An 18,184-nucleotide genomic window follows, 5' to 3' on the forward strand; every position below is an offset into this window, starting at 1 on the left:
TCCTCTACAAATCCACAGGAAACACTGCTAATGGATGTCTGCAACCACAGTAATAGCTGAGTCCAGCCAACGCAGCACTTACTTACAGAGTGAGTGATAGGGGCTAGCCTCACGACTATCATCAGTCCTCAAACCCTGCACAGACTCAGATGGCTCAGATAGAAAGAGAGTCCACCCAGGTCCACCACAATCAGCTAGTCAGGACCTAATGATAGTGCACATGTATTTGGTTTGAACTTCTTTCTTTATCACATTTTTATTGCGTGCATGCATAAATGATACTAAAGCTTGTTGTAACGCAACATCACATTTTTATGACAAGTAGCTATTGTGAAAATGAAATAACAAAATGTTGTTCATCACTGATCTAGAGCCTGCCTTTGGTCATTTATCTGTCTTGTCTGGACTGTGGACAGATTTGGCGCATGCGCACATTTTAGTTTGTCTGCGTGTCATGTTGATGAATGCTAAAACTGGGTAGTCAACATGTCCACCGCTGCTGCTCAACGTAACAATAACGAAGAGCCCGGACTTCACGGTACGTACTGCCGTCAGTTTTCCGTGCCCCACGGTACAAAGGCTACTTTAGATATTCTTAATGAGTGTGTGTGTTTTTGAGAAAATTTGTATAATAGTGATTTTTATAGTAAAAGTTACATCGGGTATGGCATTTCCTCTTCTTCTGGGAGGGGTGGAGGGTGATGTTGTTTGACGTTGCCGCAAGCTAGCCAATTGCGTCGTGGTAAATGTTTGATTGATGGGGGGGCAGCCAATCACGTACACGAGTTGGCGTAGGGCGGGCTCTAGCCAAAATGAAAACAAGTTGGGGACAATAGACGAAATAAATGTTGCTATTATTTGCGACTATTTTCTGATAATGGGTCATATCCCTCTCGCTCCTTGTGTAACGTTAGTCGAGTTGCCTTTTTATTCAATAGGCCACAGTCTTCTTAAATAAATATAATGTCTATTGGAAGACAATGGTAGGATATTAGCTCAAGTGCCTGCAGACTAATAGCTCCCAAAACACATTTAAAACACTAAACTGGCGAAAGGCGAGTTCAGACTCAAACCACTAAACAATTTTTTTAAGGACTAAAGGATTAGCTCGGACGAAAAACCGGGACGTGCGCTTTATGTGTGACAACACCACAGCTGGAACAGCGACATGTCTGGGCAAATTGTCTCACACTGCACTCTGCAGTTATGCAAGACCTCACTTGAGAGCAGCACTGATGACACAGTCGTCTGTAAATGTGCACTCGGTCATCCATACGTGCGTCGTCGAAATATTTAAATTATAGTTTATTTTTAGCAAGCCCAAAACGGGGGGATAAAAAAAAAGGCATCTCATGCTATCACAAGGTTTACATTCTGTGCTCACCCAAGCCCCGCTGGCCGTAAGAGATTACATAACCCCCTCCTGTCTGGAAAAAAAAACTAGCAAGCTGTTTGTGGGGCAGTGGCACAAAGAAATGCATGCTACCATGGATGCAGTGCACAGCCAGTTCATTTTGAATGCACAGTGTCAGTGGTGCAGGAAATGTGGGTCAGCTGTTTGCTTTTGATAGGAGGCAGGGGTGTGGTGCGGTATACAATCTGCTGTTAGCTTTGCACTTTAACAAAACAAGCTCAATTTCCCTTCCTTCCCCCTCTCTTGACCCTTGTTTTGCTAAGGCTCTTGGGTAGAGCTGGAGCTGAATGGAAACACAGGGGCCCAGGGCGTGCAGACTGACCTGCTAATGACACCCGCTGCAGACCAAATAAACGCAAATGCTGGCATGAGTCAAACTCTGCAGACCTTGGAAGTGGTGCCTGAGAATGACGAAACCCTGATTGGAGGACTAGAGCATGTGCCGTCATCCTCCTCCATCCACAATGGAGACATGGAAAAGATCCTCCTGGATGCACAGCACGAATCCAGCCAAAGTAGCTCCTCCTGTGATAGGTAGGAACAAAGGCCGTTATATATGCTCTTTAAAGCTCAGATGCGGTTTTGTTGTTACAAGTTTGTTTTTCATCCCGATCAGTCCTCACAGGCCACCAAGTCCAGACCAGGATGAGGGTCAGATAACTTTTGATGTGGAGATGCCCAGCTCAAGAGGCAGTCAAGTAAAGCAACATATTTAACTCTAAAGTTCAAACCCTTTTCAAGTCTTTTCATTTTACCATGAAATCTAATTGCTTTACCTCCACATTTGCAGTCAGAGGAAGACGGTCCAGAGCAGGACAGAGACGAAGACATCCTGCTAAACAAAGAAGTAGACTGGGTCTCTGATTGGTCCAGCAGACCAGAAAACATTCCGCCAAAGTAAGCAGACTCTCACTAATAGCGGTTCAGGATATTGAAATAATTTAGCATTAACTGGTTAATTGATTATTCCTCTCAGGGAGTTCCACTTCAGGCACCCCCGACGTTCAGTATCTCTCAGTATGAGGAAGAGTGGAGTCATGAAGAAAGGTGGCATCTTCTCTGCTGAATTCCTCAAAGTCTTCATCCCTTCCTTACTCATCTCACACATCTTTGCTCTTGGCCTCGGGTAAGTCTGGATTCATGCAGTTCTATCTTCATGCAGGGACATAATGCCCAGCTTGGCTTTGAATTGAAAAAGTTATGTTTTCTCTGGCTGCACTGATGTTTTTTTACTTGCCAGTGGCAGTTTGGTATTTTTAGTGACTCACTGTGTGCCATAGGACAGGGTCAGTACAGGCTGTGTCATTGTCAGTTTATCAGTGCACTGCTATTTTTGGTGTCCAAGATGACTGCAATGTATGTATCTGATGCATGTCTGCTCAGGTCTGGGCCTCATTCATAAAACAGTGAAAATTCTTCTACAAGCAACCCGCACCTGAATAGTGAACCTTGTCCTCTTTGCTCTAAAGGTTTAAGAGTAGAGTAGGAACCAGCGACCGCAGCAGTAGCTTCTGTCACCTGCAAGTTGTAGCTATTCATTGGGATAGCCTTATTACATTCAAAATGGAGAGCGGGCCTAGATGTTTATGAAAATGTGTACCTTAATTATAATTGATCAGGTGATATGGATTGACGGCTGCCTCGCTATTTTTTTTTTTTCCAACTGGTTTGATATCATGCATTGTCTTTCGTTTTTGTTTCTAGGGTGTACATTGGGAAGAGAATTGCCACAGCCTCCACCAGCTCTTACTGAAAAGAAGACGAAGCAGTGCCTGGATGTTCTCCTGTCTCCAAGTCTCTCAACCATCCTCCTGTAGTCAAGCTGTCTCTCTGCATCTATTGTACACCCACATTTCTCTTCCAATCAGCATTAAATTCTGTCACATTGTAGATGTAGTTATAGAGTTATATAGACATGACGTAATGTGGTTGCACTCCATCACATTTTGACACAGGGCAACGTTGTACCCAGCAGTTGTCACCAACTTGAATCCAGTAGATAACAGACCCTGCTGGAAAAAACATTAGTCATCCTATTCAACTCAAAAGTATGTGACAAGGATTTGATGTCAGGTGGCTTCAGGGTGGAAGTTTTTCTATTTGTTTTGATGTTATGTCATGAGAAATCTGGCCCTCTCCCAAGCTGCATCTCTCCACTGGTGTTTCAGTTGGCAGAGTGTATGAACCAAAAATATGCGCCATATCTGCAATACAGACAAATTGAATTGGCTCTGGTAACAGAAAGGACTTTTCTCGCCTTAACTTTTTAGACTAAACATTCAAGGTGCAGTTATTGGGGGGGATAAATGATGCTGCACAGTGGGATTTGTTTTTAAATTCCACACCTTTTTGCGAATAGAAGGTGCATCATGTTGAGTTTAAAAGCTTTGTTTTCATGAAGGTTGGAAAACTTAAACATTGATCTAGTATGTAGCTCCAACATTTTTACAATGGGGTTGTTTGAGTACCTATGCTAGTGGAACCTCGGCTGGATGGCAATTTACCAGGCCATATGCTATTTTTATTTCTTTTTGCCTACATATCTTTGTCTTTAACATAACATAGCAGCAATGGCAAAGTGCCAAATTTGTATCTTTCACCATTGCACATTGGTGATTCATCTTAGACTGTTTTTTTATTTTGTTATTTTGATTTTATTATATGTTTACATATTTAAAGATGTAGATGTGAAAAATAATTTAAGCTGTGATCTGCCCCTTGTACACCATTTGACATTGTATAATTTGTTTATACATTGCTATTACTGCATATTATATCATTGTTATTATATAGCTTTGTGGCAGTGTACGTAATGTGTTTTTTCCTGTCGTTTAATTGCCGAAGCGGCAGTGGCAGAAACCACCACAGAGGAAGGTATTTCCAGGGGCCTCATTTAAGAGTGTTATCAGACTTTTATGTAGATTACACTGTGGAATCATTTCGCATAACACAATACAATAAACAGTGTACAGTGTGTGTAGAACTTCCAGAGGAAGTAGAGGAGCATTTCCTGACGAAAATGTATGTGATTTCAGTATATTGATGCTGATTGGATGACTGGATGATTCTTCTGTCAGTGTTGAAAATGGATGACATTACAGAGTCATATGAAAAATCTCAGACCATAATGTACAGTATTGGCTGTATTGGGTTTAAAGTACTCAACATGCGTTCAGGCTTTAATGCATTATATAACTCATACTAACTCCATGTCATCCTAACAGGCTTATGTACAGTTGATCGGTGTGCAATACAGAGCATTTTGGAATTTGAATAAAGTTTGTACTGTATACAATGGCTGAGATATAAATAGAAAGGGAGTGGACAGAGCTCCACAGACCTTAATGCATTATTTAAGTCATAATAACTAATAAAATGCACATATCATCATTACGGGCTTCTGTGCAGCTGATTAATGAGCAGCAGTGACCATTGTAAATTTTGAATGGTCTTTGTATTGAATACAGAGGCTGAGACATAAATACAATTTTTGTCTATGGAAGTACATTTTCTAAATTCATGTCCTTCCCCTCTAATTTAGGTAAGGCTTAAACTCCTCTTCCAACTAATATCCATTAACTCAGTTCAAAATGAATTCTGTTACTTATTCAAGCTAGTAGCTAAATGCCTTTAAAGAAGCTTCAAAACATCTACATGCATTTGTAACCTTTTTTAAATTCAGCTGAGAGCAACACTCTTTTTAATTCTCATGTTCACACACATACACATCTGGAAGCAGCCCAGCACATCCATAGTGGGCCACTGAGTAGCTCAACAGTTTGGGGTTAAGGCTCTTGCCTAAGGGCTCCACAGTGGTGGTAATGACAGAGGGGCAAGTGCCACACTTTCACTTTGCCCACACAGATTTATCCTGATGGTTCAGGGATCAAAACGGCAACCTTTTGGTCACAGGCCCAACCCTTTTCAGGCCATGGATATCCCAAATCATTCCTCTAGAAAGCATCTCTTCTCTTTTCTCCTTGTACATTGGTCCTTTCTTCATCCTTTCTTCCACAATAATGACAAAGAGATGAGATGAGGGGCAATGTTAAATGGATTTGATTTTAATTGCTTCTAATCCTAATTATTTGCTTACTTACATGCCTTTGACTGGTAAATTTCAGTCTCGTCCATTGTGATCCATCAGAGAGAGGTTTACCTTGTACAGTATTGTAAAGACCAAACATGGCTTGTTCATAGGCAGGGCAGGGCCCTGGTTAATTGTCAAGTATAATAGTCAAATTTTATTCTATCAGTGCAGTAGCAAAGACCTAGACGTCTGATTGTTATCATATTGGAAACATGACATTAAAGTGTAACATTGCTCATAGTGGTATATAGTGTTATGACTATTTCCAGCTATACATACAGTAATCACAAGTTTATCCAAGTCAGAAACAACTGTTAATGTAAGTAATAAGACAAATTGTGTGCCCAGGGCAAAAGCTCATCTTATGTGACTGCTCCCTGTAAAAAGTTCTCTCCAGCTTATTTATAGAAACATGTAATTGCAAAGTTAATCAACCACAATAACTGTTAATCATTGTAATTATTTTACTCCCCAATAACTTGTTGAGGTCCCTGCCCTATGCTCTGATCTGACACAGTCAATCAAACAGGCGATGCTTAACCTGTTTCCCCCAAACTGATGAAAACACATGAAAGAAACATGGAGCTGTAGCTGAGCAGGGTGGGGCAGTGCGCATGCGCGGTTCCTCTTTGTGGCCCTTCTCCTCTTGGTGCTTGTCTGGGCTTCAGGGACCTATTCTAGCAGCAAATCCAAGGATAGGACTGTTAGGCAAAGATATAGCCACTCATTGAAAATTATCTGTTAGGCTGCACTACCTGCTGTCGACAGAAATTGTCAGATAGGCACAGATCACCCAGGGCGTCGACTGGCCAGCAAGCAGAGCATCCATTCATCCTTTCATTGGCAACTGAGGTTTTCCAGTCCAGCTAGCTAGCGTTAGCCAAGAGGCAGGGGACAGCTGTGTCAGAGGCATCTTCAAAATGTCGGGGTACCAAGGAAAGAAGAACATTCCACGAATTACAGTGAGTTTTGTTTCATTATTTGAAAAATATTACATTTGTCCTTCAGCGGCGGTGGGCTTTTTTGTTTTTAACGTGCGGCGAGCCTCAGGATTAGACCAAAAGCTAGCCAACGCTTAGCTGGCGTGTCCATTCATCTACACTGACGCTGTCACCAGCAGCTCCACATACTGACAGCCCGGGATGAATAATGATAACCAGCCAGTGGGTTTGCAGCAAGCTCCTTCACAATTCCTCATTTGGGGCTTAGGTAGTATTTTCTGTATAATGAACGCCCAGAGCTTGACTGAAGCAGCTCCTTTAGCTGTCATTAGTAGCTGTAACGTTTGCCAGCATCCTCAGCAATGTAGGCTGTAGTTTAGGTACAGGTTCCCTCACAGTCATCATTTCATTTTTCATCCTCAGACATCCACATAGCCTGCCCTCTTCAGTGCTCTGTCTTTTTTTATTCTTTCATTTTGGAGAGCTAGATTTTTGCAGAATCTTCCAATGCTACAGCTAGCTCTATCTTGTGTTATTTAACCCTGATTCTGTGATATATATATACTGTTGGGATTTGATCATATAATGTCTGTTTTGCTTCATGATGCAGCTTTTCAACCAGAAAGCCCAGTATTAAGGGCCTACAGTAGGGATGCCGTGACAGTTAAAAGAAGTAAAATCTCTTTTGTAAAGTAGGTCATTGGACAGCACCCATCCAAAAACCCATCCAAACCTTTTTCCCTAAGCTTTCATCATGCAGCTAAAGCCCGAGTGCTGAAGCATATAGGCAGCAACTGGTTTAAGTTTGATCATTCGACAACACAAAACTGCCTTGTGAAATGTATTGGCTCAGGCTCAGACTCTGTCTTGTACAGGCAGTTATCGAGGCAGTTGTCAGGTCTCTCTCTCACAGGTCGAGGCAGGGTTATAAACACACAGCCCTGACATCCCAGACACAACATGCAGACAGCAGTAACTCTGCAGCAGTCCCCCAGGCCCTCACACACAGTCAGACACCACTTATTAGTTGGGAATGAAGCAGATAGTTGCATTCTGCAGAGCTTTTGACAAAAAAGATCAGGCTTTGTCCCTGAACAACAGTAACTGAATTGTCACATCACTTCGTCTCTAGAGCAGAAAATAATAGCAATGATGTGAAGGTTGCAGTCAGAGCCTCACAGTGATAGACAGGGGTGGTCCTTCCCGATTATTTTGACTATTCATTTGTTTGTCTTCAGTCAATTAAAACAACAGTGATAATGAGCACATTTCTCTTTGTCTCTTATTATTTTTGACATTTATTTGGCTCATAAGACTGTCATTGACGTTTGACGTTTTCTTGAACATTTAAACAAAATATTAAAAATGCATTAACTGATGGTGAAAATAATCACTAGTTGCAGCTATACATTGATATGATGATGGTGATGGAAAAGCAACATTATTTATTAATCACGATTATAAGCATGGTCTCTTGTTTATTAGCTGCTTGCTTGTTAAGCTTTTGTTGTATTACGTGAAATAACCAGAGACAATGATGTTTATGCAACTTGGAAGTCATGTTTTATTCATGCTGATTATTTTTAGTTACAGTCAGCTGTAACATGCACTCAGTGGCCAGTTTATTAGGTATACCTAGCTAAAACTAATGCAGCCTAGTACAACAATCCTGCAGTGAACGTAATAAACTGGCAACTGAGTGTAGTTCTGTGTATGTGACGCTCAGTTCCTCCTTCCATTTATAGTATAGCCTACGCTGCTTGACACTGAGCCCTTTCCTAAGTACATTGAGTTCTCAGTAATCAATTCAGTTTTATGACTGTACGTTATAGGATTAATCATGAGGGTCCATTTTTACTGCAGAGAATATATATCCTCTATATTCTGATGCATTCATTTAGGGAGTTAAGGACTGCTGCAATTTTTGCACAATGAAAGCCATTTTGAGCTGAGGTACATGACGACCTCCGTGCACTCGTTGCTGACCACTCGGGCACAGAGAGGATATAGGTTATGTGACCCACTTATAGGAGAGTAATGGCCTGGGAGATCCTGTCCATACAGCCATGATATGTATACCTAATGCATCCCTGCTGTCCGTGTCCAATCATTCTGCACATTAGTAAATGAGTGTTTTCTGCTGTGAGGTTTGTAGTAAACCACTTTTGTCTTCATTAAGCTCCCTTCACTGTCCTCAGAGACCCCAGCAAGCCTGTAGGAGAAGTAGGCCAGCCTAGTAAGCTCTCCTTTCATCTCATACGGGTTGAATTAATTGTGCCACTCAAGAGTTTGTGCTCTTACTTGAGGGGTTTTGATCAATAATTGCCTTCAAATGACGTGTCTAATATGTGTGAATAATGTAACCATGTAGGATAACCCTAATCATCGATTGATGATAAAAGCTGGTATGGATTGATCCATGTGGTAACCATTAGCTATTTCACAACTTCAGCAGCATTGTCTCTCTCTGACCTAACTGGGAAATACATTGAGCTAAATGAATCTCTAAAGTTTGACTCCTTTACTCTGCTCAGCAGGTGGCTAGATTTTTTTTGTGGTTTATGGGTAATGTGAAGTGCTGTCTCCTCCTTTCAGAGTGACCGTCTCCTCATCAAAGGAGCAAAGATAGTGAACGATGATCAGTCATTCTTGGCTGATATCTACATGGAGGATGGAGTCATCAAGTAAGTTCAGTTTGAAGATTAGCAGGGCTACTTTTTTAAAATGTTTGTTGTTGCAATGCAGGTGAGCTTCTAACTCTTATAGGGGTCATATGACGAATGAATGAAAAATATTTAATCATGTTGTCAAGAACGCCACACACACACACCTATTGCCTTCGTTCTTGGAATCTAGATTGTCTCAGTTTCATCAGGTTTCCTCTCATTTGTCTCTTCAGGCAAATAGGAGACAACCTCATTGTTCCCGGAGGAGTCAAGATCATAGAGGCTCATGGGAGAATGGTGATGCCTGGGGGGATTGACGTGCACACCCGATTCCAGATGCCTGACCGAGGCATGGTGGCAGCAGATGACTTCTACCAGGGCACTAGGGCGGCCCTGGCTGGGGGGACGACAATGATCAGTATGTATTACATCACACAGATTTCCACGTGTGTTGTGAATCAGTTTAAAGGCTCAGTAATAATGTTTCAGGGATTATAACACTGCAGATGTGCATGTCGTCAAGCATATGATTCAGTTATGCAGTTTGCGTGTGCACATTAAGTCCAACCTGTTTGTTTGTTTGTGTTTTTACAGTTGACCATGTGGTGCCGGAGCCTGGCGTCAGCCTGGTTGCAGCTTTCAAGCAGTGGAGGGAGTGGGCTGATAGCAAGTCCTGCTGTGACTATTCTCTGCATGTGGACATCACTGAGTGGAACAAAGGCACTCAAGAGGAGATGGAGGCCCTAGTGAAGGATCATGGTATGCTGTCAACATAACTAAAAATCCCTGACTTACCTGCCGCTTTTACTGGTACAGAAATGTTTCTCCGTCATTATGTTTCAATAAAAAGTGTTTCTCTGACATTGCATGGGGAAAACCACTTATCACAGACGATAAAACAACTAAATGTTTCTGCTTTGTAATTTTTTATCCTTTTGATTTTACTTTTCTCCTTCGCTCTGGGTTTTCCCTCTTTTGCTCTCTTTATTCCACCTTTGGCTGTTTTCTCATAAGTTTTCTATCTTCAGGTGTCAACTCTTTCCTGGTCTATTTGGCTTATAAGGATGTTTTCCAACTTTCTGACTCTGAGGTATGCTCTGCATGCTCTACTGAGCTGTCTGTCATGGCATTTGTTTTTGAGCCTCTAAAATGTCTTTGGCTTACATGACTGCCCTACTAGTGTGTATCATTTCCTTTTAGATCTATGAGGTGTTCAGTGTCATTAGAGACCTTGGAGCCATTGCGCAGGTGCACGCTGAGAATGGAGACATCATTGCAGAGGTAACAGAACCAACGATTAAGTCGGGCAAGTCTCAGTTGTAAGCAGCTTTTGCCATTTTGGATTCTAATGTTCTTGTGTGGATTTTAGGAGCAGAGACGTATTCTCGAGCTGGGGATCACTGGCCCCGAAGGCCATGTGCTCAGCCGCCCAGAGGAGGTACGACGGAGGACTGGTTTCCCAATAACTGTAGCCAAAAGAGAAAATGTTTCGTGATAATGTGCTTTTAAGATAAAAAGACCCAGAATATAGTATAGATGAGAAGAGGCGCCGTCACCAGGCTACTGATGAATCTCACTTTGCGTGTCTGCAGGTGGAGGCCGAGGCAGTCAATCGCTCTGTCACCATAGCCAATCAGACCAACTGTCCCCTCTACATCACCAAGGTGATGAGCAAGAGTGCTGCTGATGTCATTGCCCTCGCCAGGAAAAGGGGTAATTTTGAACTTTTTCTTTGCAAATTTACTGTACACTTTTACCTGTGTCCATCTGGCTTCCACTTTTTTTGTGCTGACATCATCCTGTCAACTGCTGTAGGTGCTGTGGTTTACGGAGAGCCCATATCTGCCAGCCTGGGCACAGACGGTACCCATTACTGGAGCAAGAACTGGGCCAAGGCGGCAACCTATGTCACTTCTCCACCGCTCAGTCCTGATCCCACCACCCCCGACTACCTTAACTCTCTGCTGTCATGGTAGGTGCGCTGTGCCAGGACCTAAAGATAGCTGAGCACAATTTGACATGTGTTACTGCTATGTGCTGCATTTTATTTTTACTCTGCTATACCTCATCCATTCATTATAAAATACCCTTGGTAACATGTACATGCATACACATTCTTGCTTTCTTTCTTATCTAGTGGGGACCTGCAGGTGACTGGTAGCGCTCACTGCACTTTCCAGACTTCCCAGCGTGCAGTCGGCAAAGATAACTTCACCCTAATCCCAGAGGGCACCAACGGCACTGAGGAGAGGATGTCCCTAATCTGGGACAAATGTGTGGTGAGCTTGATGCGACCCACTTTTCACATAAATTCCAAAACTTCCTATCATGAAGACCTTTTGTGTATGTTTAGATGCTAGCATGTGATTTGTTGTCCTGTCCCAAAAGGTGACTGGCAAGATGGACGAGAACCAGTTTGTGGCGGTGACCAGCACAAACGCAGCCAAGATCTTCAACCTGTTTCCCCGCAAGGGCCGCATCGCTGTGGGGTCTGATGCCGACCTCGTGTTGTGGGACCCAGATTTCACTAAGATCATCTCAGCTAAGAGCCACAACCTGGTCAGATAGTTACTTTGCCTGTTTTGACTCATTTATGTGTCCTAGACATGTTGAGACTTAATTCTTAAGATTGTAGGTGAATGCACATTGCATGCTATAACATGCTAAGTTAGCTCTGTAGAGAGGTAAGGTGGCTGTTGAAGGTATTAGCATACTTCTACAAGAGCAACAATAGATTTAGTAATATAGAGTAAGGCATAATCTGAGATTTAAGTGCAAACACTGTATTTTAACCATTAAAAAAGTAAGTAAAGTAAGTTACTTAAAGGGACTGCAAGTATAATCTAATGTAATGTACTGTCGATCTTCCTTAATGTGTATTACAGTGAACAGTGTCCTGCAGGCAAAACAACTATTTTCAGATGTGTTGCTCCAAGTGAAAATCAGTTTAAACCAGTCTGCTGATCAAATCTCTTCTCCTCCCAGGCTGTGGAGTATAACATCTTTGAGGGTACAGAAATGCGTGGAGGTCCTGTGGTGGTGATAAGCCAGGGCAAGATCGTGTTGGAGGAGGGCAGCCTTCACACCACGGAGGGCTGCGGGCGCTACGTCACCCGTAAACCCTTCTCTGACCATGTGTACAAGAGGATAAAGGCTCGCAGCAGGGTGAGTTCTAAGTGCAGGTAGTCGCACCTTTCAGCAGGTGCATTCATCTGCTATGGAGAAACTCAATTCCTACAATATAGGTAGCTACACAGCTCGTGGTCTGATGAATTGGCCTGTGTGTGTAGCTCACAGATCTGCGAGGAGTCCCCAGGGGCCAGTATGACGGGCCGGTGTGTGAGGTGACTGTGACTCCCAAGGTGATGTCCACAGTCTCCTCAGTGAAGACCTCCCCTGCCAAGCAGCAGCAGCAGCAGCAGCAGCAGCAGCAACAGCAGTCTACTCACCAGCCAGTGCGCAACCTTCACCAGTCTGGCTTCAGTCTGTCTGGTGAGTGAAAGCGCAAATTTTATTCCTGGCTCTCAGCTCTCTCTTTCATGACTAGGCATTTAAGCTATATTGTATCGTATGTACATTTTTTAGGCGCCCAAATTGACGACAACGTTCCTCGTCGCACCACTCAACGCATCGTGGCTCCCCCTGGTGGAAAAGCCAACATCACCAGCCTCGGCTAAGCTCTCTTCTCAGCTGAGCCGGGGGGGGGGCACAGGGCAACACGGGGCCAGAGGGCCACTCTTACCGCTGTCACATCACATCTGGTCACCTCTGACTCCCCCTGCGCCCCACCCACAAGCACTCCATCCATTCTTATTCACACACTACCACTATGTCACTTCATGCAAAAAAAAAGAAGAAGAAGGCACTATTCCATTTTGTTTCATCTTTCCTGCCACATTCCATCATCATGGAAGGTTCAAGTGAATTAAAGCAGCTTTTTTTTTGCTGTTTTCAAGCCCAGTTTGATTATTGATGAAATGTATTTGTTTACATTTTTTTGTATATTTTTTTGATGTACATGTTTGAGCTGTTAAGTTGCCCTGTTAGCTCAGAAAGTTGACAGAAGTTAGTCCCAAGAAGCGGTCAGTCTCATGAGCGGGCATTTTAGAAACTTCAGGTGTTTACAATTTTTAATTTCCCAGATCTAAGCTAGAATGTGCTGGTGGTCGTGTTGCAGTGCCACCTTCATTTGAAAGTAAACTGTTACACTGTAAGATTGCTGTTTTAGTACGAAAAATGTTCTCAAACTCAAAATACTAATCATGAAAGATTAGACTGTAGAATATGGTTTCTGCTTCTTGTAACACCTAATTTTATCTGACGTTTGCAGTATTTTATTTTTGTGTAGGTACTCTGTGCAGCTGAACAATTCACCTTGGTCTTCCTTTTGTGTTTATAGTTGCACTTTTTTTTAAATCAATGTTTTTATTACGTTAAGTCATTTTGGAAAGCGCTGACTGCACTGAAAGGAAAAGAAAGGGTATTTTGGGGTTAAACCACTCATTCAACTCTGCCCTGAATATGGGCAGAGAAACGGCTGGCACATAACATTTTGTCTGAGAAACATAAACCTGTTCCTTCATTTCATCATTTTGTTTGTTTTTCCTCACGTTTGTTAAGAGGTTGTCAGGGCAACAAGCTTTCAGTAATCAGGCCGGTGTATATTGTTCAGGATACAGACGGACACTACGAAGAAGCTAGAGATTTGCAGACAACCTCTCTGCACCTGGTGCTATATGACCATTGCTGTATATGTGCAGATGATGTCAACATCCACTCAGCAGTCGTGTGAGCTTTGTAATAACAGCAGCCAGAGTAGAGTCACCATTTACCCAGTTTTGACAAGAGTTTGTTTTGCACCTGTAACAATCCAAATGGTAAAAAAAATGTATGTGAGCTTGCAACTTTTTATTTGTATTGGATATGTCTGTATGTATTAGGATATTTGTTGAATTGAACTACTTTGCCTGCCTGTTCTGTAAGATATTGATAGCACACTGTATCTATGAAGGCTCTTTAAAGAAGTGGAACCCTGATCTTGGAGACCTGATGAAAAATGCTTCGGTATGTATATGAAATCCTTCACAGCGTGCTGATGATGTGTCCACTGTTCTCGGTGTTAGTGTTGTGAATGAATTACCAGATATCCAGTTTCTCTTCTCTTACCCCTCTACCTGCCCCGGCATCGTCCACACCAGATTCACTCGAGGTAGTTAACTGTATTCACTGAACCACAATGGGTTAGTCAGTTTCACGGCACACTGCGGCCATACTGTAAAACACTGGATTATTTCTTCCTCATTGCCTTGTCAAGTGTAGGTTTTGTATGCCAAGCTATAATGTGAAGTGATTTACATTTGGGGAAGTTTCTTGGTTATGGTTATTGAGTTGTGATGTTGAGCACTGTTGTTGCCCCTCTCCCAGCAAGTGTGATACTCTCTCAGTCATGTATGTTTTGTAGGATACAAGGGTTTTGGGGGAAATCATCGGTCCTGTCAGCATTTGACCCTATCTGTGTTGACTTCAGTGGATTAAACCAATAAAAATGAAACTTAGGGTACTGACTCTTTTTTTAAATACATGAATAAGTTAACCATATAGAATTTAAATGAAACACTTAAAGTTCTTAGACATTTCAGTTTAGTTAGTTTTGTTGAGTTGATAAGCAGTTGTACATTTTCCATGCAAGATGTACTGAACTCTTACTGTCTGGAAAACTGATTGTGTTCTTGCCTGTAGACACATTTTTACATTTGCGCAATGATTAAAAGTAGGAGTGGAAAATACATTTACTCAAGTATACTTACTTGTGTATTTTCCATTTTCTACTGCTTCTACTCTACATGGTAAAAGAGAGAGATTGTCATTTTTAACTCAATTTAACTGCCACATTTATGTGACAGCTGCGGTTATTAGCTCCTTTGCAGGTTGAGATTTTACGAACAAAACACTTCATGACCTTATAGAAGATGAGAATAAAGTGCTACTTGAACACTAATATATGTAACAACAATCCAATACTACAATATTTAAAGTCCCCCTCCACTCCAGAAAGATGTGTAAAATTGTTACGTTGCTTGGATGTTTGACCTTCACTGTACAGAATGATGTATGTGCAGAGTATGTTTGTTTTCACATTCATCTGCTAAAGGGGGAAAGTTTCTCTGTACTCACCTTAAATCTGAGTTTATGATGTGTATCTACAAGCTTTTGTGACATCACAACTTCGTAGGCCAGTCGTGGTCCAATTACTCAAGTGGGATGTGGAAACTTTAAACTTCCAGCGCACAAACACTGAGAATAGACTTTTCAGTGAAGTCAGACATCTTGTGTCCAGTTATTAAACTTGTGAAATCAAATGTACACTATTTGCAGACAGACACAAATAGCACAAATGTCTTAAAACCTTTTTCTTTAACAATGTAAAGCTCAAATGGGTGATATTTCTGCACCATAAATACTTTTACTGCACTATACACTTATTGTAAGTAAAATTATGCAGTACTTTTACTTGTGATGGAGTATTTTTACATTGTGTCATAGCTGCTTTACTTAAGCAAAGGCTCTGAATCTTTCTTCTACCACTGATCAAAAGATGCTCTTGGTCATGTAAGCAATTATTGGACTATTGGAAGTGTACCAACCTTATAATTAGTACAGAATTACACAATCCTTCCCAGGAATCTTCTTAAAAATTTACAGATATACAACAATCCTTGCCAGAAAAGATTAGATAACTATTTTACATATAAAATAAAGTGTGTAAAATAAGCTGAGTCACAAGACGTCCTGGCCGTGCCTGGAGTAAATGCAGAGAGGCAGCGAGACACTAGGTGGAGGCACAGAGTCGTGATGCGCAGCCTCGGCTTCAGAGCAGCATTTTGGTGCTCCAGCTCCTTAAACACTTCACCCACAGGGACGCTTCTAGTAAAATGAACTGAGCAAGACAACGTCACAGTGAATGCACACATCAACAAAAGTTCTGTGTTATTAGTGAAGCCCCCTGGCTGTTTGACAGTCGTCCAATTAGGACTGAGCATGATGAGTGCACTGATTAAACCGGAGAGGGGGAATCCTATAATGTCAACATCTTCACCCACTGATGAGAGCTTTAGAAAGAAAACAAAATGCATCAGGAAGACTTTGCAAAGCTAAGCCCTCCTGGGAAAAGTGTGCAAACATGAGTCACCAGCAGTGCTTTCTGTGCTTTCAATCCACTGGAACACACACACACACACCACAATTAGAAGTCCACAATCCTTCCCAGAATTGATTTGTCTTCTCTACAATATCATCATGAACATCAATTTAGAACTGTACGCATTCATGATTAAATATATTCTTTAGAATCAATGATTGTGGCCTCAGTCATGCATTCATCATCTATCAGAATATGAAAAGAATTATGAGGAAATCTAGATAACACACTTATTGATAATTTCACCATTAATACATAAAATTAGGCTGCTGGATGAAATCAGGGAGTGCTGATGAAACACATGGGGGCTGTTCTTGCTCTGTTTCAGTCTATATCTGACTCCTGCGAGGCTGCAGATCTGATTATGGTATCCATTACAGCTATTGCATTTGGAAGATGATATATATTTATAAAGCACGGCACACAGGTATTTGTAGACTGAGGTTTTGTTCATAATCCCATTGCTCTCTAAAGAGGGAGACAATAGAGGGAGGGGTGAATTAGGTCATCTGTACCATCTGTAGTTTATTGCTGCGGCTGGCTGGTAGCTCCTCTCCTAATGGCATCTGCACAGAGATGGCGTGATTTGCAGGTTCAAAGACATGCTAGTCAATGACAACGCGGACACAGACAAACACTCTCACTGCACTGCCGGGTCCCTCCCCCGTGGGAAAGCTGTCGACTCCGCTTCTACGACTGAACTTAATGCGCAGAGGGGTAGATTGGCTTAATGATGTCGTCTGCCTCTCTTCCCTCTCACACTCACAAAGGAAGAACATTGTGCTACTACAGAGGGAGTAGCCAGGAGAAAATAAATCAATACAGTTGGCAGAGGTTGTCCTCTTGCCCTTTGATGCCTCTGCGTAAACAGAGAGACACTTTGCAGTCTTGAACTCACTCAGTTTTTCACCCCTGCACTGGTAAACAGCACCCACACGGAAGCTCTTACAAAGATAAAGACTCTGCGTGCTTTGTATGTGAACGGCAACTAAAAAAGACTGAAACAAGCATGGCCTGAGAGAAGAATGTCTGAGACTGCGTATGACTTAACTTGACATCTCTAAATCTGGTGGATTTTTTAAGAGGCTTGGGGGCCGGTCAGGATTGAGGTCAGCAGCCACAAGGTCAGTTCAAATTCCACAGAAGTATATTAAGACATCCATCTGGCAACGCTTGGAGGTACATGAAATTGTGGGAATGTGGGCAGATGAAGTAGACATTTTGAGGGGCTAAATATTCAGTGAATCAACTGAAAGAAACAACAGCAAGAGTCCAAAAATGTCCTTGTGGAATCCCTTAGTTAGGAATATGTCACACAAATTTATGGTAATGCGACATGGAAGCACACAAGGTTTTCACTGTGTACAGAGCAGTACACAAACAACATTTTGACAACAGGAACAGCATTCGGCAAACTTTGGAGACAACAGGAGCACCACTGACCAGCATTTTTGATCATGCATGCAATATATAAAACTTTCTTATTTACATTTGTATACATTTGAACTGCTATTCTGTAATATAAAATATGTAAACATTTACAGATCTCTTGGATTTTTTCATTTGGTCCACTTCAGGGGAGAGTTTACAGGATTTTTTTTTTACACTTGTTTATGGTTAGAAAGCTAAAAAGTCATCTTCTTAAAGGGGTAAAATATAGTGGCTGTGATATTTCTTTGCATTATTTTGGAAGTCTTACATCCAGGAAAAATCACAGAATCATATCAAAGCCGAGAGGTGTACATTTTAAATGTCAAAGCTGCCATCCTTCAAACACAGCTCATCATTTGCAGTGTTGACAGAGCTACAGGAAATATATTCTCGTCCGTGACCTTGAAAGGGGAGTCATGACTAATGGATGAAGGATTACAGCAG

The 18,184-nt window shown here is 41.9% G+C and overlaps 2 protein-coding genes across 3 annotated transcripts; both read left to right on the forward strand.

Moving 5' to 3' along the window:
• Nucleotides 1-456: 456 nt before the first annotated feature.
• bnip3la (BCL2 interacting protein 3 like a) lies at nt 457-4,804 on the forward strand. The gene is made up of 6 exons (XM_070905030.1): nt 457-538; nt 1,678-1,948; nt 2,031-2,112; nt 2,205-2,311; nt 2,391-2,540; nt 3,119-4,804. Exons 1-6 carry the CDS (start codon nt 487-489, stop codon nt 3,165-3,167), a joined length of 711 nt encoding a protein of 236 aa, XP_070761131.1. The 5' UTR covers nt 457-486; the 3' UTR covers nt 3,168-4,804.
• Nucleotides 4,805-6,424: 1,620 nt separating this feature from the next.
• Nucleotides 6,425-12,788, forward strand: dpysl2a (dihydropyrimidinase like 2a). Of its 2 annotated transcripts, XM_070905167.1 has the most exons (15): nt 6,425-6,466; nt 9,041-9,129; nt 9,345-9,529; nt 9,706-9,870; nt 10,140-10,201; nt 10,312-10,392; nt 10,481-10,549; nt 10,704-10,824; nt 10,927-11,083; nt 11,249-11,390; nt 11,500-11,670; nt 12,097-12,276; nt 12,402-12,509; nt 12,552-12,603; nt 12,697-12,788. In XM_070905167.1, the coding sequence occupies exons 1-15, from the start codon at nt 6,425-6,427 to the stop codon at nt 12,786-12,788; spliced, it is 1,716 nt and encodes a 571-aa protein (XP_070761268.1). The 2 variants fall into 2 exon arrangements, with proteins under 2 accessions (XP_070761268.1, XP_070761267.1); XM_070905166.1 differs by having other exon boundaries at nt 12,402-12,603.
• The last annotated feature ends 5,396 nt before the right edge of the window (nt 12,789-18,184 follow it).

Source organism: Enoplosus armatus, chromosome 4, assembly GCF_043641665.1.
Source record: "Enoplosus armatus isolate fEnoArm2 chromosome 4, fEnoArm2.hap1, whole genome shotgun sequence".
NCBI lineage: Eukaryota > Metazoa > Chordata > Actinopteri > Centrarchiformes > Enoplosidae > Enoplosus > Enoplosus armatus.